The sequence below is a fragment of the Oenanthe melanoleuca genome, chromosome 7 (genome assembly GCF_029582105.1).
Source record: "Oenanthe melanoleuca isolate GR-GAL-2019-014 chromosome 7, OMel1.0, whole genome shotgun sequence".
Classification (NCBI taxonomy): Eukaryota; Metazoa; Chordata; class Aves; order Passeriformes; family Muscicapidae; genus Oenanthe; species Oenanthe melanoleuca.
Genome location: NC_079341.1, coordinates 1,940,832 through 1,960,839, shown reverse-complemented (window position 1 = coordinate 1,960,839; position 20,008 = coordinate 1,940,832). Strand labels below are relative to the sequence as shown.

At 45.3% G+C, this 20,008-nt stretch overlaps 1 protein-coding gene across 8 annotated transcripts in view; it reads right to left on the bottom strand.

Moving 5' to 3' along the window:
• Positions 1-20,008, bottom strand: part of AGAP1 (ArfGAP with GTPase domain, ankyrin repeat and PH domain 1) — a 304,896-nt gene that overhangs the window by 183,270 nt on the left and 101,618 nt on the right. For all 8 annotated transcript variants that reach the window (XM_056495964.1, XM_056495969.1, XM_056495965.1 and 5 more), the window contains 3 exons: positions 11,482-11,567; positions 7,789-7,930; positions 3,999-4,133 (listed from right to left, as the gene is read on the bottom strand). In XM_056495964.1, the coding sequence (XP_056351939.1) occupies positions 3,999-4,133; positions 7,789-7,930; positions 11,482-11,567 (363 nt within the window). The remainder of the gene's footprint in view (positions 1-3,998; positions 4,134-7,788; positions 7,931-11,481; positions 11,568-20,008) is intronic.

Genomic DNA, 20,008 nt, shown 5'->3' with positions numbered 1-20,008 from the left:
CACAGCTCCCCAAGCACAGAATCCCTCAGGCCACATCCAGGCCCAGAGTAAAGTCAGATCTTCCCAAAACAGCTGTCGGGATGGGACTGATTTACTTCCCTTTTATTTACTTCCCATTAGGCTGATGAGCATTTCCTAATGAAAACACATCTATAAAAGCTGACTTGATCGTGCTGATGGCAAGTGACAGCCCTTCCTTCCCCTCAATCCGGCTGCAGCAGGATTAATTTGTCATCCCCCATCTCTTAATGGTGCTTTGAATTCTCCTTTTAAAACACCTTTGTGCAACACCACACAGGAAACACTGTTTGGATCTGGAAATAAAGTAAGTCTGGTAGATTTTTTACACATAGCAGACACATTCCTTAATAAAAGATTAGTTAATCTGTGTGGGAAATGGATTTGTAGAGATAGCTGGCTTCTGATTGTGATGGCGTGAATTATAACACCTGCATTGTCTCACCCTTCATTTGAGACTGAAAATGGAATAAATGTTTTTTTAAATGCCTCTCAGTTGCCCCATCTCTGGGTCAGAAAAGGGTAAAACCCAACAAATTTGCAAATAAAGCATCCGAAAGTACTGGCAGCAGCACAGCAGCAGAGCAAAGTGAAAACTGTGAGGCAGCAGCAGCCTCTGCCACCACATAACCTGCAACTCCTGCCTCAATACTCACAGGTTTATGGTTATTTTGGGCAGTATTACATCAAAATCTGGGGCTGCAGCCATCCAGATGATGTAAAACCCCCTGGTCGAACTGCCAAGGGACAAATTCAACTCTGAACTCAAGTTAGACTCAACCCCTTTTTTTTCACACCCTGTGATAGTAAAATTTTTTCCTCTAAATATTTGAATATTTGCTCCTTTGTAGTGTCAGAGACTTGCATGGCCCAGAGTTAAATGGGTCAGGGAAAATCTGAACATAAAGCAGGGCAAGATGTGGGGGGTTATGAATACACTGTGAACAGAAATAAAAGCAATTCTCATGCATTAATGGTACATCAAGCTAATTCAAGAAGGCTAAAACCATTAAAAAGGCATCCTGGGGCAGTACACAGTCATTACAATACTGTGCTGACAAGAAGTATTAAAATAATAATTTCCAATGTCATTGATAGAATCTGTTCTGATTAGCAGGGGGAAAAAAGTCTCTAAGTCTTAATTGGGAATATGAACCAAAATGGATCTTATTAGCATTTATCTAATTTTTAAAATGCAAGTCCCTTGTTCAACTATTCAAAATACCAAAAAATAAGAAAGGATATATTAGCCTCCATCGTTGGGCACATTACTAAGCTAAACCCTTGAAACATGGAAATTCTCTTTTCTATTTCAGCCTGAAATTCAGGTTTTAACTCCCAACAGTATGTGAGATTAAACCTCAGTGGGACATGGCTGAAGGTGAAAAAACAGCCTCTAAAATAGCAGAATGTGAAGGATGATTTGGCTTTCACTTTCCTCAGCATTCCTCTTACAAAATATGAACCAATGGACTCGATGATCTTAAGGGTCTTTTCCAACCCAAGTGATTCAATGATTCCATCTCTGTTACAATCAATAGTGAGCTTATCAGCTGTAATGAAGCGTTGGAAACGAGGTATTGGGATTTAACTCGAGAATAAAGTAGCATTTTCATAATAACAATAATCATTCAAGTTAAATTATTTTACCACTCAGCTGTGGAGAAAATGGGAAATGAGTTATCACAGAAGAATCGTAACAGATGACCACAAAGTTCAGTAGCTGCTTGCAGGGGACAAATTAGAAATTTAATTTCTAAAGTGTGTGCAACAAAGGAGTAAAAGGCTCTTCAATGCCACTCCCAATTTCTTCCTCCAAAAAGTAGGTCTACATCTCAGCAAGGCACAACACAGAACAAGAAAACTGATTTTAAAAAAAGCCTGCAAGCAAAGCAGCCCAAACTAGGAGCTGGTGTCAAAAACCACTAATTGTGTGGAAGAAAACTCTGAACTGCAACATCCTCAAGTGGAATATATATATATTTCTTTTTTTTTTTTCTATCAGAGAATCCCAGAATGGTTTAGACTGAAAGGGACCTTAAAGCTCATCTTGTTCCACCCCCTGCCAAGGCAGGGACACCTTCCACCATCCCAGGTTGCCCAACTAATGTGAACCCTCTGAAGAAGCCACTGAAAATCATTAAAGCTACACTGAACCTGAACGCCCCAGAGCAGCACAAACCAAGGGATATTTAATCAAGTGCTCCCTATTAACAGCTTGCACTGCTCATTCACACCCCCTCATTTAATGGGGTTAAGAAGTTGCTTTGTTTCCTGCTGAAATAAACAGCAAAAATTATCAGGAATTGGATTTGGTCCCAGACGTGTCTGGAAAGTGTAACCCATTCATACAGAAGCATTTCTAATCCTATTAGCTGGCAAATATTAGAGAGTTGGTTGGCTGCCATGGGGGTAAAACAACACCCTGATATTTCTTAAAACACATGATCCCTGTCAATTCTTTCTTGCAGCCAAAGAGAGACAAATTAGCCTCCTGAAAGCTTACAAGTTTATCACACTAGCTTTGTGCCAAGAGACTTCTCTTAAAATCCTTGAGAAAGGGATAAAAAACCCAAGAAGGAGACTGTAAACAGAGCCACAAACACCAGGACTCAGAATATATAATTAGCAGTCTAACTATAGCCAGTACTCAAAAATAAATGTGCTAAGAAAACCCCCTAATGGCTCTTTGAAGCTCCTAATCAATACAGAAAATCTAGGCAGTCAAAACAGTAATTTTTGCAACTAGTTCAAGAGAAAACAGGGAGCAAAACAAGAAGATGCAGCTTCAAATGCTCTTCTCCAAAATCTGACCAGCACCATGGGTGAAAAACGGGTGCATGACAGTATTTTCCATATGAAATGTACAATGTTTTGCCTCTTCCCATGTAAAAATTACAACAGTTTTATTTTTTCTCCAGTGTAAAGATCAGAATGTATCACCTTTTTATTCCATGTAAAAATATGCAATTTTTGCCTTGTTTTTTTTTTTAAATTTGAAGTGTCTTTTCACACCCCATTGCAAAGTGCTGATGTGACACTGCCTCATGTAAGCACAGGCAGAGCAGGACTTTGCACCAAGGAGCTGGCAACAAAAGCCCCCAGAAGTAAGGAGCTCTGAGAAGCACTAAAACTTAATAAAAGTGGTTTTTAGACACTGAAAGCTGCTGTGATGAGGGGCTGACACGTTCAGCCACCAGAGGAACCTGGCAAGAAGTGAAGCCAGCCAAGCCCCAGGACACGTGGTTGAAATTCCACTAGAGGGGGCACAGATCCCATCTCATACAACTCCAGGATCATGGAATATAGAATATCCTGATCTGGGGGGGGACCCTCAAGGATCAAAACCCCTACACAAGACTCTCCAAGAGTCCCAGAATGGTTTGGGCATGAAAGGAGCTTAAAGTTTACCCTGTCCCACCCCTGCCATGGGCAGGGACACCTTCCACTGTCCCAGGCTGCTCCAAGCCCTGTCCCAACCTGGTCTTGGACACTTCCAGGGATCCAGGGGCAGCCACAGCTGCTCTGGGCACCCTGTGCCAGGGTCTGCCCACCCTCACAGGGAACAATTCCTTCCCAACACCCATCTCTCAATTTTTAACACCCCATGAACACTATGGTACTTGAATGCAGCTTTTTCAGCTACTCTGCACAAACAGCCACTCAGCCTCTCCACGAGCACTAAAACCAAACCAAACCAAACGTTGCTAAAACAAAGCAAGCACTAAAAAACCCTGAAAATTAAATAAGGACTAAAAATAGCTTAAGATGCTTAAGACTAAAGGTGCTGGTGGAAAACTCATCAGTGCCCGTGCACTGTGTTCAAGTTAAGGAGCTTAGGAAACACAACAAAAATGCCTAAAAATCAATATTTTTTTTAACTGAGCAGGCAAATATGTGAGCTATCCCAGATGGGTGTCTCCTTGGCAGGAGCAGCTAGGGGATGGAGGGAGGAGCTGGATGGGAAAAGGCAGCAGTACCGTCATGGAAGACTCTCTCCACGTTGAGGCCGTAGGTGGCACAGGTCTCGTAGTAAGTGCATCTCTTGAGGTCATTGGACAACTTCCTGGCTCTGGCATCGTCAATTACACGGGGGTTGGTGGAGCTGATGGCATCTGCAGAAGGACAGGGGGAAAACACCCATTAAAGGTCATTTGGAAACACCAGCCTGGCGTTCAGAGACTCACAGGAGAGGCTGGAAGTCAGAGAAGACCTCTGAGATCACCAAGGGTAATGTCAAACCATGGTCACCACTAGCCCATGTCCTCAAGTGCCACATCCACGTGGCTTTTGAGCACTTCCAGGGATGGTTCCAATGCTTGCAGCCCCTTCTGTGAAGGATATCCAACCTGAACTTCACTTGGTGCAACTTCAAGTCAGCTCCTCTCATACTGACCAATACCCAAGCAGTGAGTTTAAAGACAAACCATGAAACAGGGTGCACATCACTCTAATTTGCATCTCCTTATTCAAAATACCAGCACACTGATTCTAAAAGCCAGAGGGAAAACCTCCAATGCTTTCTGCTTTCCTTAAATATATTGAGCTCGTTTGCTGCCAAAAGAGAAAAAAAAATACAATCACATGAAAGAGCACGAGCTCTGATGCAAAATATATTTAGGGAAACAAGTGGGTGATTAGTACAAACATGTCAAATGGTTTTTAGGCCTCTCTAAAGATCAGTGGCCATAGAGTATGAAATATTATGTATTTTCAAGAAATGAACGTAATTGTAAATTACTGACTCAAACTCTACTGTAAAGGCACCCAGACATGTTGTGGGAACATACTGCAAAGCTGATAAAAATTGTATTTTTCTAAACAATCATACTTGGTAATTCTCTCCAAGAGCTTTTTTTCATGAAAACTGAAAACCAGAAATTTCATGTTTTAGAGTTATCCAGTGGAGCTGAAAAAAACTTACACCAGAACAGACAAAGGAGAAGCTTCTTTCTTGCTACTCCATCATAGTGATGAACTCTGTACACAAGGGTGATACTATTTGAAGTGATAATCTTATTAACAGATCTTGATAAGGAGCTTTTTTTTTTTCCCAGGAGTACCATGTTATTTTTCCACCCCTGAATCCCTGGAAGTGTTCCAGGCCAGGCTGGACCTGGGATACTGGAAGGTGTCCCTGCCCATGGCAGGGGATGGCACTCAATGATCTCCAAGGTCCCTTTCAGTCCAAACCATTCTGGGATTCTACAACAGGCACTAATTTCAGCATTTACAGCTGCCCAGAAAGTCTTCCTTAAAAACTGCAACTGCCCACAGCAGCAGAACAGGTTCTTTCTTTGGGAAAAAAGCATCACCTGAACCTAAACACAGAATCAATGCCTCTTGAAATGTTGTATTTGAGGCTCTGCCCTAGGCATGACAGGGCCAGACCTCAAATGATCCTGTCATTACCTTCTCATCAGACCCAATTAACGAAAATAAAGCAGAAATTAGGAAAAGTTTTTATCAGCAGAGGGCGCTGGTAACATTTAACCAGAAAGGAACTGCCAGGGCTCAGCTGCAGAACACCCCAGCTCCCAAAGTTTGCATCCTTGCTCTGAGGTGGCTCAGGCTGGGGCACTGAGCTGGCTTTGGAAGTCAGGGGAGAACATCTGGAAGCACTGAGCCAGTGTTAATATTTTGGGAAAGATTTCATTCCACATCTCATTTCAGGGATATCTGACAAAACCAAGTCCAGGTTGGACAGGGCTTGGAGCAACCAGGGCTAGTGGAAGGTGTCCCTGCCCATGGCACAGAATTGGAATTAAATGTGCTTTAAGGTGTTCTCCATCCCAAACCATTCTGGGATTCTATTATATGAAAGAGGCATATTTCAAATATGCATTTTAACAAGTGTATTTATGTATTTCATATGTTTTATTTCACTGTCAAACACAGACAAAAAGCTGTGTTTTTTCCTGATGCTTATTTCTAGAATCAGCATTATTTCCATCTTTTCAAAAAACCCACTTTCCATCAGAGCTGCAACAGAAAATGAACTTTTCTGTAAGTAACAGGAAGGAGATGGAAAACCATACCCCAGTGTCAGAAGGGCACAAAGAAAAAAAAAGTTGGAGAAATGTTTCCCCTTCATCTTTTCAACTCCACCTTCAAGCCCAAAATGTGGTCCTTCAAAGCAGCTCCATTCTGCTTTTTGGTGGAGTTTCTGCTGTTCTAAGAGTTTTTCTGTTCCTACTTCTCCTTTTCCTTCTTATCATCTGTTTCCTCCCTCCAGCTGGATTGTGATTCCTCCTTCCCTGCTGCCCACACATCCCCTCTGCACTGTCACCCCTTGGCAGGAGGCAGGGGAAGGCCAACTGCTCCCTGACCACATGGCTGAAAAAAAACCACCAAAAAGCTCCAGCACCACCAAAACCACTGGCACACACTGAAAGGAGGATGCCCAAAACTGAACCACCAACAATTCACATCACCTGTGTTCTGCCTCTAACACAGAAGCTGGAGATACTCTTGGAAAGGGATGTTCCAGAGGGAAGGAAAAGAAGTGAGGAGCAGCTGGCAGGGGGAGGGGATTTATCCTGGAGAAAAGGAGGCTCAGGGGGAACCTTCTGGCTCTGCACAACTCCCTGACAGGAGGGGACAGCCAGGTGGGCTCTGTACCCAAGGAACAAGGGACAGGAGGAGGAGAAATGGCCTCAAATTGTGCCCAAAGGGATGTCCAGCCAAGGGCAGTGCTGGAGTCACCATCCCTGTAAGGATGTAGAAGTGGTGTGGATATGGCACCTGGGGACATGGTTTAGTGCTGGCATTGGCAGTGCTGAGGGGACAGTTGGGTTTGATGATTTCAAAGGGTTTTTCCAACCTTAATGATTCCATGGTTCTGTATGGTCAGGAACAGAACAGCCTCAACTCTACCAATGCAGCAAACCACTCACAGTATGGGAAACTGCTGAAATATTACTGGGATATGCTGGCACAACAAGGCAGAGAGTATCCAAAAGACCACTCAAATGCCAAATAAACAAATATTTTGGGTACATTTCCCTTGCCATATTTTCCTTCAGGACAGCAGAAGGAAAAACTGGGGGGAGAGGTTGGCTCAGGTGGCAAAAAGCTGCATTTCTGCTTGATTTACAGAAGTCTCCCAGAGGCACAGCCTGAGGCCAGGGTTCACTTCTGCTTCCTCCCATGCTGCTGGAGGTTTTCCACCTCTCATCAATGCCAGGGTGTTGAACCTTTCCAGACTGCCAAAAAAAAAAACAAAAACAAAAGACACGGAAACTGGTCTGGCTGCAGAACTTCCCTATACAACTGATTCACCTGCCCAAATTCAATGAGGGCATCTCCCTGCTGAGCAAGAAAACCACCATTACCAGGACACTGAAAACATTACTTAAAATTTCCTTGCAAGCCATAGAATCCTGGAGTGGTCTGAGTTGGAAGGGACCTTAAAGCTCATGGTGTTGCACTCCCTGCCATGGCAGGGACACCTTCCACTATCCCAGGTGGCTCCAAGCCCCATCCAGCCTGGCCTGGGACACTCCCAGGGATCCAGGGGCAGCCACAGCTGCTCTGGGCACCCTGTGCCAAGAGCCTGCCCACCCTCAAAGGAAGAATTTCTTGGACATATATGACCTAAACTTCCCCTCTCTCTTCCCTGCTGAAGTCCTACACTCCCTCTCCAAGAGGCACTTTTCTCTCACCTCAAACACAGTCCTTGCAATGCCACAGCCCTGTAGCAAAGGGGAAGGGACAGGACAAGAGTCACTGTGGTGTCTCAAGGCCAGCTGGCCATCGGGCTGCACTTACCCTGGGTGCCCACCAGCACCATGGGGATCTCGCTGGTGTTGCGGTAGTTGGCCATGCGGCTGTAGTAGTGGTAAACAGTCTGGAAGCTGACTTCATCCTCCAAGCTGAACACAAAGATAACAGCATCCACCCACATGGCAAACTGCAGGATAGAAATGGAAAAGGCCAACTGTGAGAAGAGCAGCGAGGAGGGGGAAGGAAGGAAAGCCAAGAGAGAAATGTTCTTACCTTCCTGCAAGGGAAAAAACACACCAGAGAAACTCACAACCAACCAAGGCCCCAACGGGGGGATAAGCTGCTAAAATGATCAATCTCATCACCCTGCAAGCCATGGGGATCTGGGATACACAAGGGATTTCTCCACACTGGGGTGTGTAACCAGCCCAGCTACTGCCAGTGCACCCTGAGTTTGATTCCCAGAGAAGGCTGGGATGGCTGGATCTGCATTGGAAATGAGCAGCACTCCTCTGCAGTGCTGCCCGAGCCCCCACGCTGGGATCTGCATGCACACATGCTGATGTGGCTGGCAATGCCAGGACAGGCATTGCTAGGAATTCTCACATCTTAATCCATGTCCAAAAAGCATTTGAGACTTCCAATTCTTCACCAAGTGCCTCGTTCTGGTTTCAGTGGAAGAGCAAACTGCTCTCTCTTGGCATCAGGACCCTGCTGAGGGACATGCAGGTGCACAGACCAAGCCAAGGTGCTCCTCAGTGACCATGCAAGTGAGAAGCCTTCAGCTCACAAATGAATTAAGATTGTTGAGATACATTTAACTTAACAGTGAATATAAACAGGACGCCAAGAAAAAACTCCAGCTTACCTCGCTGCATTTATTTTTCCCTAAGTGACTCCATTCCTACCCAAATTTAGAGCAATGGAAACAAGCTTCAGCCAGGGGATTTTCATGCTTTTTGTTATATTATTACTACAACATGCCAGGGGACACACTGAACAGAGAGGCTCACTGGGGAAAGGCTCTGCATATTCATGATGATTGTATTGAAACCAAACACTGCCTGGGCTGTTACGGTGTAAAAATAGATGAAAAATTGTTCTGAGGTTTTCAAGACAGTCAGGAGGACAATCTTCCAGAGGGAAAGGACAGGACTGGCTAACACATAGCAGAGTCATTGCCAGAATAAGGTCAACCACCATACTGTTAAACTGTTCAAACCAGAAGATGCAACCAGAGGAACTGGAGACAGCATTATTATTTGGGAGATGTGGGCTTGGGTCTCATTATAAAGTGGTTTTTGTTGACTGGACTCAGCAGCATCATGCCAAAGACTCTTCCCAACAACTGCAATGTCCTTAAGGCATCCATCTGGAAGCCAACAATCTCTCTAAACCCTCTGAACATTTGAGCAGTGTGTACAGCAGCCTTCTAATAAAGACTTATTTGAAAACACTCCAAAGATTTACACAGTGCAGCTCCTGCAGACACAAAACACTTCCAGAAATTCCTTATTTCTCTTTTCATATTGAAATGCAGCTTCATCTTTGTGGATATTAGACCTGTGGCACAGAAAACCAAAAGAATTTTGGGAAACACAAGGTCTGGAAACCCTGGATGTCTCATCCAGAGAACTGTGCAGGGAATGGCTCGAAACAAGAATAAATCAGCTGCTGGTGTAGAAATCCATTCTCAGACTTACTACTGTGAGTGAGCAGAGCTGGTAGTTCAAGGCAACCCCAAAACCAAATTATAAAAGAAGTTTTAAATTTAAAAAGTTGCATGCAGCAGCTCATTGTAGGTCAGTCACTAGGTTAATTTGGTTTTACGACAGGAAATTGAATTATTTTCATCTTTGAACCATTTTATCTTGGGCAAAGAAAGGAGAGATCACAGACCCAACAAAAAGAGCCTTCAGGGAAGTTTGTTTATTCTCCCTTCCTGCCAAAAAGAAGGGGACAGTAATCTGGGGAATACCCACAACCCAGTGCCAGGAACTCCACCTGTCAGCTCCCTACTTACTGCAGTTGGAATTCAATCCCCATTATTCATGAACCCACAAGCAAGCTTTTCACTGCAGGAATTGATAAACAGATTAAAGATTTTTAGCACACATGTAACTTGAAATTACACCCAAAAACTCCAAAGTGAATTTACAGGAAACCCTTGTGCTGAAAGGTGAGACAGCACTGACACCTCAAACCTCTGGCAAATCATGAGGATGGAGAACAAACCTCAGCCACTACAGAATCCCAGAATGGTTTGGGTTGGAAGGGACCTTAAAACTCATCTCATTCCAATCCCCTGCCATAGGCAGGGACCCTTTCCACTGGACAAGAGCAATCAAAGCCCCAGATTTTCCTGGCACACACCAGGAGCACACCCTGTGCTGTTCATCAGTGTGCAGCAGCTCCTGTGAGCTCTGCAAACCCAGCTCTTGGGGCACCAAACCACCTCAGGTTGCTGCCTGTACCTTTACACCCTCACTATTTACATTTTCAGATGAGTGAATGCTCTCTAAGCATCAGAGGCTGGAAAGCAGGGGGTGCTTCAGCCAAATCCCTCCCAGCCCCAGACAGAGCTTTCCTTGTAGCTCCTGCTGACACGGCTGCAGATGTGCCAACGCTTTGCTTTGTCCTGTGACTTCCTTCCAGGATGTCTCTCTCAGCCTCCATTTCCTCCATGTCCTCTCTCTTCCCCTTTGTCCTGGCACCTTCCCCCATGCTCCCACCCTCCTGGAGCTGTGGTGGTGCATTGAAACCCGAGCTGCTGCTGCTGGCACTGCTCCCCCTCAGCTGCTTGGCCTGATGCTAAATCCTTGCTTGTTTGAGAGCTGATCCCTGCTGGAGGAGCTGAGCCAAGCAAGGCCAGCAGCAGCCAACACTCAGGAAATCCTGCCAGTGCCCAGGTGAGGAGAGCTGGAGGAGGATGCCCAAGACAAGGATGCTGCTTGCAGAAAGTGTGGCTGGGTCTGAGGTGATTGAAGCAGCACAAGAGCAAACTCTCACTCAGAACACACAAACCTGCAAGTGTCTTCTCCAAGGCAAAAGGCATGGACAGGCTGGGGGTGCTGAACCTGGAGAAGAAAAGGCTCCAGGGAGACCTTAGAGTCCCTTCCAGAGGGGCTTCAAGAGGGCTGGAAAGGGACTGGGACAAGGGCCTGGAGCAGGACAGGACTCAGGGAATGGTTTCCCATTGCCACAGGACAGGGTTGGATGGGATAGTGGGAAAAAATTCCTCCCTCTCAGGGTGGGCAGGCCCTGGCACAGGGTGCCCAGAGCAGCTGTGGCTGCCCCTGGATCCCTGAAAGTGTCAAAGGCCAGGTTGGAAATTGAGCTTGGAGCAGCCTGGGACAGTGAAAGGTGTCCCTGCCCATAGCAAGGAGTTGGAATGAGATGAGCTTTAAGGTCCCTTCCCACCAAAACCATTCTGTGATTCTGTGAAATCCTGATGTGTCACCATCAGTACATTGAAGTACCTTGCTTGGGAATTCAGGATAAATGAAATGTGTATCCTTACTTGAAGGTCTCAGTCACAATCCCCAATATTTTCTATGCACACTCATCCATCCATTGCAACCAAAATCCCAACCATTTGTTGGACAAAATCTTTTCACCTGAGGGTGATGCTGGAATTCTCCCAGCAGGAGGATGAGAGGGACCCAGGACAGAACAAAGCAGAACCAGTTCTTTCAAAGGAAGTTTAGAAAAACAAGGAATGTGAGGCTTTGGGCTCACCTGTGCCTCTGGAGGGCCTCCTTCATCTCTGATCAGCAGCAGGTAGCTTTGTCCATCAACCACTATCTCCTTCTTGAATCTCCCACCTGCCACACAAAGCAGCTCGTTACACACAGCAAAGGTACAAAACACAAAACAGAAAAAGGCTTCACTTGTGGAAAAAAAGAATGGTCTTCTGCAAATTAACCAACTACTGGAATGTAACTGAAGTTTATATGGGAACACATGGAATTAAAGTCCATGTACTTGCCTTATTTATATATATATATTTTATATATATATATAAAGATTAAGGATAATGTGGGAAAAGCCAGCAATTGCACTACAACCCACATGAGGTGTCCTTGGGTTGATAGTATAGTTAAAACCCATGGGTATCACCTTTGTTTTAGGTAATTGTGAGAGAGATGTCTCTAAGAAAGGCAGAGTTCCACACAAACAACGTCGTGTCTCACCACAAAATCAGTTTCCTGTGCCATCAGCATTTCCTCAAGGGAAGCCCAGTTCTCAGAGCACACGTGGGATGTTATGGGAATGAGAGCTCTACACTCACACACCACAGTTAGGGGAAGATACCAGACACATGTTAGACAAAAAAGCTACAATGGTGCTACCTCTGGAGAGATGTGCTAAAGCAGCAGAGAACCCTGTGCTGCTGCCTTGGGGTGAATCCCAGACCTGCTCTGGACACCTGGATAAAGAGAGCGGAGTCACAGCCCCCAGCCACGTCCTGCTCCTGCTCCTGTATTTCCAGGGAATGCAGAGCAAGGGCTGCCTGTGGCACCAGGGAGGCTCCAGCCCCAGCTGCTCTGTCCCCTCCTGTCCCCTGGCTCACAGGGACTCAGCACCACCCCAGGGCAGCACTGGGACTGCTTCCTTTGGGGCTAAAAGTGCATTTTGGGCACTCTGCTGCCTCTCTTGAAAATGACAAATCCCATTTAGGGCTTCTGGTGTGACAGAGCCTAAGCCAGGATTAGCAAGCTTGGCCTAAGCACTGGGGAGGCATTTAGGCTCCTCTTCTGCAGCAAACCCACTCTTATCTCCCCAAACTCCCCAAGGCCTCCAGCTTAGCATCACCCACCCTCACAGCTGGGCTTCCCATGCTGAGATAAAACACATCCATTAACACACCCTAAACTTCTCTCTTCTTCCAGTTTTTAAACCTGGAATTAGTTCCCATTTGAACCCTATTTCCCAGCTTCAAAACTTGCCCTTCTACCAAAACCAATGCATTGAAACAATGCTGAGAGCCAACAGCCCCAACCTGACCTCCAAACAAGCTCCCTAAGCATGTAAGTCAGGCTAATGCTGATCCTCCAAACACAACAATCTGCACAAAAATTGCTGCCTTAGGGGAACCCCACACTGCCTTAGACCCACCATTCCCCCCCAGCCCAACCACAACAGCAGCTTTCAAACCAAGATTATTCCACAGCTCAGCTCTGTGCAACACTTAGGCGTGTTAAAACACATTTTGTGTTTAATAAAAGATAGAAGAACAGGAGGTTTTGTGGGTTTGTGCTGGGGTATTTTGTTCAGGGTTTTTTTTTAATCTTTCCTTTACAAACTTACCCTATTAGCAATGTTAAACATGCAGCAATTAAGACTATCACATTTCTGGTTGTTTAATGGCACAGAGGGAGCAGAAGAGCTACGTATGGATTTTCATTATCTCACTCACAAAGTGGATTTCAGTCCTGCCTTTGCAGATAAGTGACAGATAAATATATATCATTACTGAACCTGAAAAGAACAATCCCAAACAAGTGTAAAACTTGTAAAGGAAGCCAGTCTCAGCTCTCAGGAACTGGATTTCTATTAATCAGGCCATTATTTCAATATGTTGTCGATGAATTGCACGCGCTTCCCAATGAAGTGTTAACCAAGATGAATTACTTAATATAGAGCCCTCCAGAGAGGGGTTTTAAAGCTGTAAGTAACAATGGAAATGCAGTATATGCATGGTCAGAGAGGGAAAGTTCTGCCTAATTGCCATTTCCTAGTTCCTTTTTTTAAAAACACTGGAAGTTCCCCCAGCTAATTATAAAATACCACACACCGAATGTGTTGAGGAGCCAACTCATTATTCCCATTGTCAACAGGATGCCTTGCCAGTCTCACTGTACCTTCAAACAGTCCTCAGAGACACAAAGAAGGTCCAGACAGGGTGGAATAAAAATTAGGTAGAGAATTGAAAAATAAAGAAGTGTTTGAGTGTACAAATGTGAGCCCTAAGAGATTTATTCTCCATGATTTGACTGTTTAGAGCAGCTTGGAAAAGGGTAATTTTAAAAGGGTAAATTTAATAAATACAGTGCAAGTTAGCCAGCAGCTCTTTTCCTAAATGATCACCTTGGGGACCTGCTCCTTGCCTTCCCCAAAAACACTGGGGGTGGAGCTCAGTGCAATTACTGTTATTTCCAGTGTTAAATTCACATCCTGACGTGCTGTCCTTCTTCACCAAGGGCTGTCACCCTGCTGCAGCCAACAGGCACAGTCAGCTCAAATCTGCTCAAGTGGCTTCTTCACCCTTAAAAGCAGGATGTGCTCATTAGCTGGAACAGGCACATCCTCACAATCCCTGATTTTTGTTTGGATTTAAGCATCTCATGACAAATAGGTTGAATTTAACAACCCTCCAACCAAACTGTTTTAAAGAATGCCCTGCATTTCCAAACTGCACTAAATATTTCAAAACAAATCTGAAGGCTCAGAAATGGAACAGCAAACTCACGCTTATCCCTCGAGTAAGAATTATTTTATGCAAATCTCAGCTCACAGCAGGATTCATCCCTAATAACTTGTGCTTCTACACCATTAAGGAGCCCTTATCATGAGCACACCACAAAATTAGGTGCTGCACAGGACAGAGATTAAGGAAACCCACCTCAATATCAAGAATTTACACAAACAAAAGCATAAACAGTGAAGACTATAAAGAGCAAGGCTGTACCCTGCAGGTATCTGTGGCTGTAGGATTAAGGCAAACAATAAACTGCTTCTGCCTTTGATTTGATGAGCCTTGATGAGACCCATGAACAGTCTGGGCAAGCAAAAACAGCAATTTTGGGACAGTTCAGCAATTTTGGGACAGCTCAGCTTGGACAGCACCGCATTCATTATTTTTTAAAAAATACATCTTGGAGTTTGTAAAGCACCACAGGCAAAGAGGAATTAGGGAGATCAGCAAATTCAAATATGGCACTACAGCAATCCATGAGGAAGCCAAACGCTCTCCCAGGGCTACAAAATACCCCTGATTTTCCTAAATATGGAGCCAGGAATGACTGTCTAAACCAACAACATGGAGAACAAAGAAATGACCTTCTTAATATAAAGAAGGAGCTCAAAACCCACAGCAGCACTCCCAGGGGAGGTGCTGGCTTTGCTCTGGTCCCATCAGGATTATGACACACGCAGCTTTTTAATGAGGGAGTTTCTCAGCTCCCAGATGCACCTGCCAGGGGAGGGCACAACTGGTGGCCAAAGGACAGGGCACCACAGGCACTCCCAGGCAGTTATTCCCAGTTTTCCAGGGCTAGAACAGCATCCACTCACACAGGCTCATCTTCAGAATTTTTACAGGTGACAAATAATGCTCCTGTGCCCAAACCCACCCAGCACAGCCCTCAAACCACCCCAGCTCTCTCAGGTGCATCTGCTGTAAAGCACCCCACATAAATACACAGCTTTGAGCACCATAAAGCTGCATAAACTCTGTGCATCAGCAATTTACAACCAAGCACAAATGGGAGGGGATCAAGAGCAGCTTCCCGATCTCATTTTCATGCAGGGCGCTCCAGCGGCGGCGCCGAAACTACCCGGCGAAAATTGGTATGAATTTTAAACACTGCACACATTTGTAATCAGAGGTGCTCCCCGTTAGAAAAGCTGGATATTACATGGGGAATTCCAGGGAGGAAGGCTTTAATCCAGGCTCTGACAGCCTGGCCACCCCCTCCTCTCGCCCAGAGCTGTTCCAGCGCGTAATTGCTCACCGGAGCAGCCGCTGATTCTCCTGCTGCATCCCCAGGCTCCAGGGCGCTCACCAGGCTCTTTATTCAGGCAAATTGCCACGGGGATGAAGTTATTTAGCCATATGAGAAGGATAAATTCGGGGGGCTGGCCCCACGACAAGCGCAGGCAGCAGCTGAACGTCTACGGTGGCAGGGCGAGACAGAAGGGAGGCTGAGGCAGCTCTAAAAGCTGCATTTTATATTCCCACTGACATGTGCATTTTGACAACAGCAGCCAGTTGTCTCACACATGCACATTCTCTCCCTTTTTTTTTTTTTTTTTTTCCTCCCCTCAGAAGATAGAAAATAGTGCCAAGAACCTGGCTCCTCTTCAGGGAAACACATTCAAAAATTCTCTGTTCAGACAGATGGCCGAATAGCGCTCTTCTGGTTTGCTACTTACATTTTTTTATTTAAATAAAAATGTTTTTACAGCATTCCCCAAAAAAAAAAAAAAATTACAACAAGAAAAAAAAAAGTAAAAAATTTTATAAAAAGAGAAGAAAAGGCTCTTCCCCCAGAGGGTGCTGGGCACTGCCCAGGCTCCCCAGGGAATGGTCGTGGCCTCAACTCTGCCAAGGCTCCAGGAGTGTCTGGACAATGCTCTCAGGGATGCACAGGGTGGGATTGCTGGGGTGTCAGTGCTGGATCAATGACCCTTCCAGCTCAGGATATTCCATGATGCTATGGTTTTGGGTATTTCCTGAATACAACCAGTGTGCTAAACAGTAATTCAGCCATCATGCACAGCTGAGCTGGGTCAAGGATCAAAGACCGAGGAATCATCGCTGGAGCCCTGGACCACCTTCCCAACAGACTACTGGGGTAAAACAAACCCCAAAAGCCAACAAAAGCAGCCTAGACTGAGCCTTTCAACCCCCACCATCTGCTTCTCTCAACAGGTTTAGGATACAGCTCAGGAAATAGGGGGAGAGGTCTCCTGGAAGTGCCAAGCCACACCCAATTAAAGCAAGGTACCCCCCACAGGCATCACATATAAATGCAATATTGCATCATATAATCTGGTCTTTACCCAAAAAACTGGCAAGGAAGCACTAATATATGATTTTGCAACTCCACGGGAAGAGGGTTCTACTGCTGGAATTTTAGCAGCAGCTGCAATGACATTTAACAATTAATTCTGAGATGCATTCACTGATGTTTTTGCAGTGTCTCTCCAAAAGAGCAGATGTAATGGGTTCCCAAAATCTGGCAGTGATTTGAAGGGAGATCAGTGAAGTTTTTAAGCATTCAGGAAAAAATTTCACACTTTAAAAATATATAAAAACTACCTCAAGCTGCATAGAATCTCCAGGGTTATATGGGATAGTGGGAAGAAACTTTGAGGGTGGGCACAGGGCACAGGGTGCCCAGAGAAGCTGTGGCTGCCCCTGGATCCCTGGCAGTGTCCAAGGTTGGACACTGGGGCTTGGAGCAGCCTGGGACAGTGAAAGGTGTCCCTGCCCATGGCAGGGGTGGGATGGGATGGGGTTTAAGGTCCCTCCCAAGCCAAACCATGCTGGGATTGCATGATAAACAGGCTGAGCTAGATCCAGTGCTTTATCTCAAGCAGAAGGAGAGGAAGGTGATTGATTAACCACCAAGATAAATGGGAACAAACCAGAGCCAACCTCTGAGCAATTAAGTTTCCCTCATTACCCAGAGACAGGACTCAGGAGCAGAGCAGTGCAGGCTCTACTTTCACTGCAAAGCTCCTGACAGCCAGTGCAGGCTGTGCTAAGCCAATTACAGAGGGCCAGTCTTAAAAAAATCACCGTGATGTGAGTGCAGACAGAGAGGTAAAGCACACTCTGTCCCCATCAAATGACTCATCTGAAAGAAGCAGCACGATACTGATCCAAGTTTCTGCAGCAGTTTCAACTCTCCTGCACCCAGTTTATTAATAACCTAGAAGATGGAAGTAACAGGCTATTTAGTTTCTAGATAATGAAGCAGGAGGGACTGCAATTATGGTAGAAAATTGGATTGTACTTCAACGTGACCGTAACCGGTTCAAGAAAAAGAGGGGGAAAGGAAAAGCAGCATCACAGGGACAAAAGTAGGGACAAACCAGCTGTGGAAAGATGGGGCAGGATGGCAAAAACCTCTGGCCCAAGAAAGAACAGCAGCTGGGAATTCCTGCAGGGGACAGAGAAGGGGACAGCTTGTCCTAGCCCATGTCACCACGCCAGCACCAGCCTGTGCTCATGGGATAGGGAATCCCATGGCAGCTAAGGACCAAAATCTGCCCAGAAAATACCCAGCCAGGAAAACAAGCACTGAATAAGCCTGGTTATTTAGGAGAACAGACTAGGAAGGGAGAAGAGGTGATCCCATTTTAGGGCAAGGGAAATACTGTTCCCATCTTCCCAGTTATTCATTATTATGGTCCCAGGTAAACAGGCAAGAATACCAAGTGGGAGCAGACATACCAAGCTCTACACCCCAATTCCAGGGAAAAACCTTGGGTTCAGACACCCCTCAGTCCAACATGAAGCAGGAGCACATCTCTATCAGACACCCACTGCACATTTGTACACAAAAACTGTGGCACCATGCAGGCAAAAGCTGAACATGCTGTATGTTCTCCTAGTTCAGAAGCATTAAAGATTAAAGGGGACAAAAATCAACCCCCAGGAACCTGTGGGGAAGCCCCTCCTGTGACACTCACCCCAACCCTCACACCCACCCAACATCCCAAAATCAGGAGCTTCTTGCAGCCACAAGCTGACAAGGACCTAACATTCAATCACTGCTCCCATTTCTACTAATAGCTCATTTTTCATCTTTTTTTCCCCCCTTTTCTTGGTTTATTTTACTGACAGCAGGTGCAGAGAGTTGCTTACACCTCACACCCACTAATTGTATATACACAAATCTAATTTTAAAAGCTTATTTTTATCAAAGCGAGTCAGCTCCTCCAGGCAGGATGTGATCCCACTTTAGCACACTCCCACCTTTTTCCACCACCAGTCTTTTCCAGTTTTAAACCTTTGCAGCCCAAAACACCACTTCCCAAACAAACTTCCTTACAAAGTCAGCTCCATGATTTAAAATATCATCTTTTTGGTTTTTTTTGCTGCAGCTCCTTCTAAGTTGGCTTCTCAGGCATTTGATCTTCCAGACAAACCCATCCCAGCTTTCAATCTAACACAAAATTAATCTGCTCAAAATTTCTACTTCACCTCACAAGCTTCCAACATAATTGCAAAATCTTAACATGCACTAACAAACCCTAAACAGCTCACAAAGATAAGCCCAAAAATTACCTCCTATAAGCCCTGATGCACAGATCTCAGGCCTTTTCTTACCCCTCTTGCCTCTTCCAACATCCCTTTGCTTTTTATACCTAGCCAGCTTCTCTAATACCCGTCCTCTCATTACAGTTTTACTTCACAAATAGCAACCCTGAAGTTAAAACTGGACTTAGCAGTGATTACACCATAATCTGCCCTCCCTAAAATGGGTACAAACACCTGGTGACAGCCTGCTGTGGCAGCAAATCTGCTGAGAATTCAAAATACTGTGAATAAAATGCTTTCTGATACAACTTTCCAAAACAACAACAGATTCAGTGGAAGGGAGAGGGAAAAAATAAGCTCACAATAAGAAATCAAATATGAGCTGAACAAGGAACATGTTCAAATAAAAATATTAAAATCTGGCCTTGAGATCAAGAGCGAAACAGTGGCTGTGATTCAGAAATACATCCAGAGTAGATAAAGCAAAAGGCAGGTCCAGCAGGAGCCACTCCAAACTGGCTTTAAAACAGCAGCAGAAAGCAGGGAGCACTGGAGACTTAAAACCATGGAATTCCAGAAGTGTCCAGGCTGGAAAAGCCCTTTTACAGCACCAAGTCTGACCCAGCACTGCCAGGGCCACCACCAGCCCATCCTCAGGTGCCACATCCAGGGACAGTGATGCCACCAGTGCCCTGTTCCAATGCCTGACAGCCCTTCTGGTGGAAAACTTTTCCTAAATATCCAACCTAAACCTCCCCTGGGCTTGAGACCATCTCCTCTTGCAGCATCACTTGCTACTTGGGAGAAGTCACTTTTAGTCCTGTTAAGAGCCTGAAGCTGTAACAGAAGTTATAAATCTGCTTTACAGTTTTTCCACCTTCAGAGAAGGACACAAATGCTACAGCCATTATTTCCCAAAAATCCCTGGCCATCCAAGGTGTTAAAGAGAGCACCTCAAAGACCCTCGAGGCACACAGCCTGAAAAGGGAAGCCCTTTCTGGAAATCTGCTTCCTCTGCACCTCCTGAAGAGCAAACACTTGAGTTTTTCCTTTAATTAACAGAGCTCCCTATTTGTGTGACACTTTAAACAGTCCCCAAGCCGACAGCTGGAACAGAGATTTTCAAAGGACTCCAACCCACACAGGCAGTCCCGGGAGGAGGAGAGGGAAGGGCTGCAGAGGGGAGAGGGCAGAATACATAAACACCCTCTTTTATGCTGAGCCTGAAAGGCTCCAAAAGCCCAAGAGAACCTGCTGCAGCAGCACTTT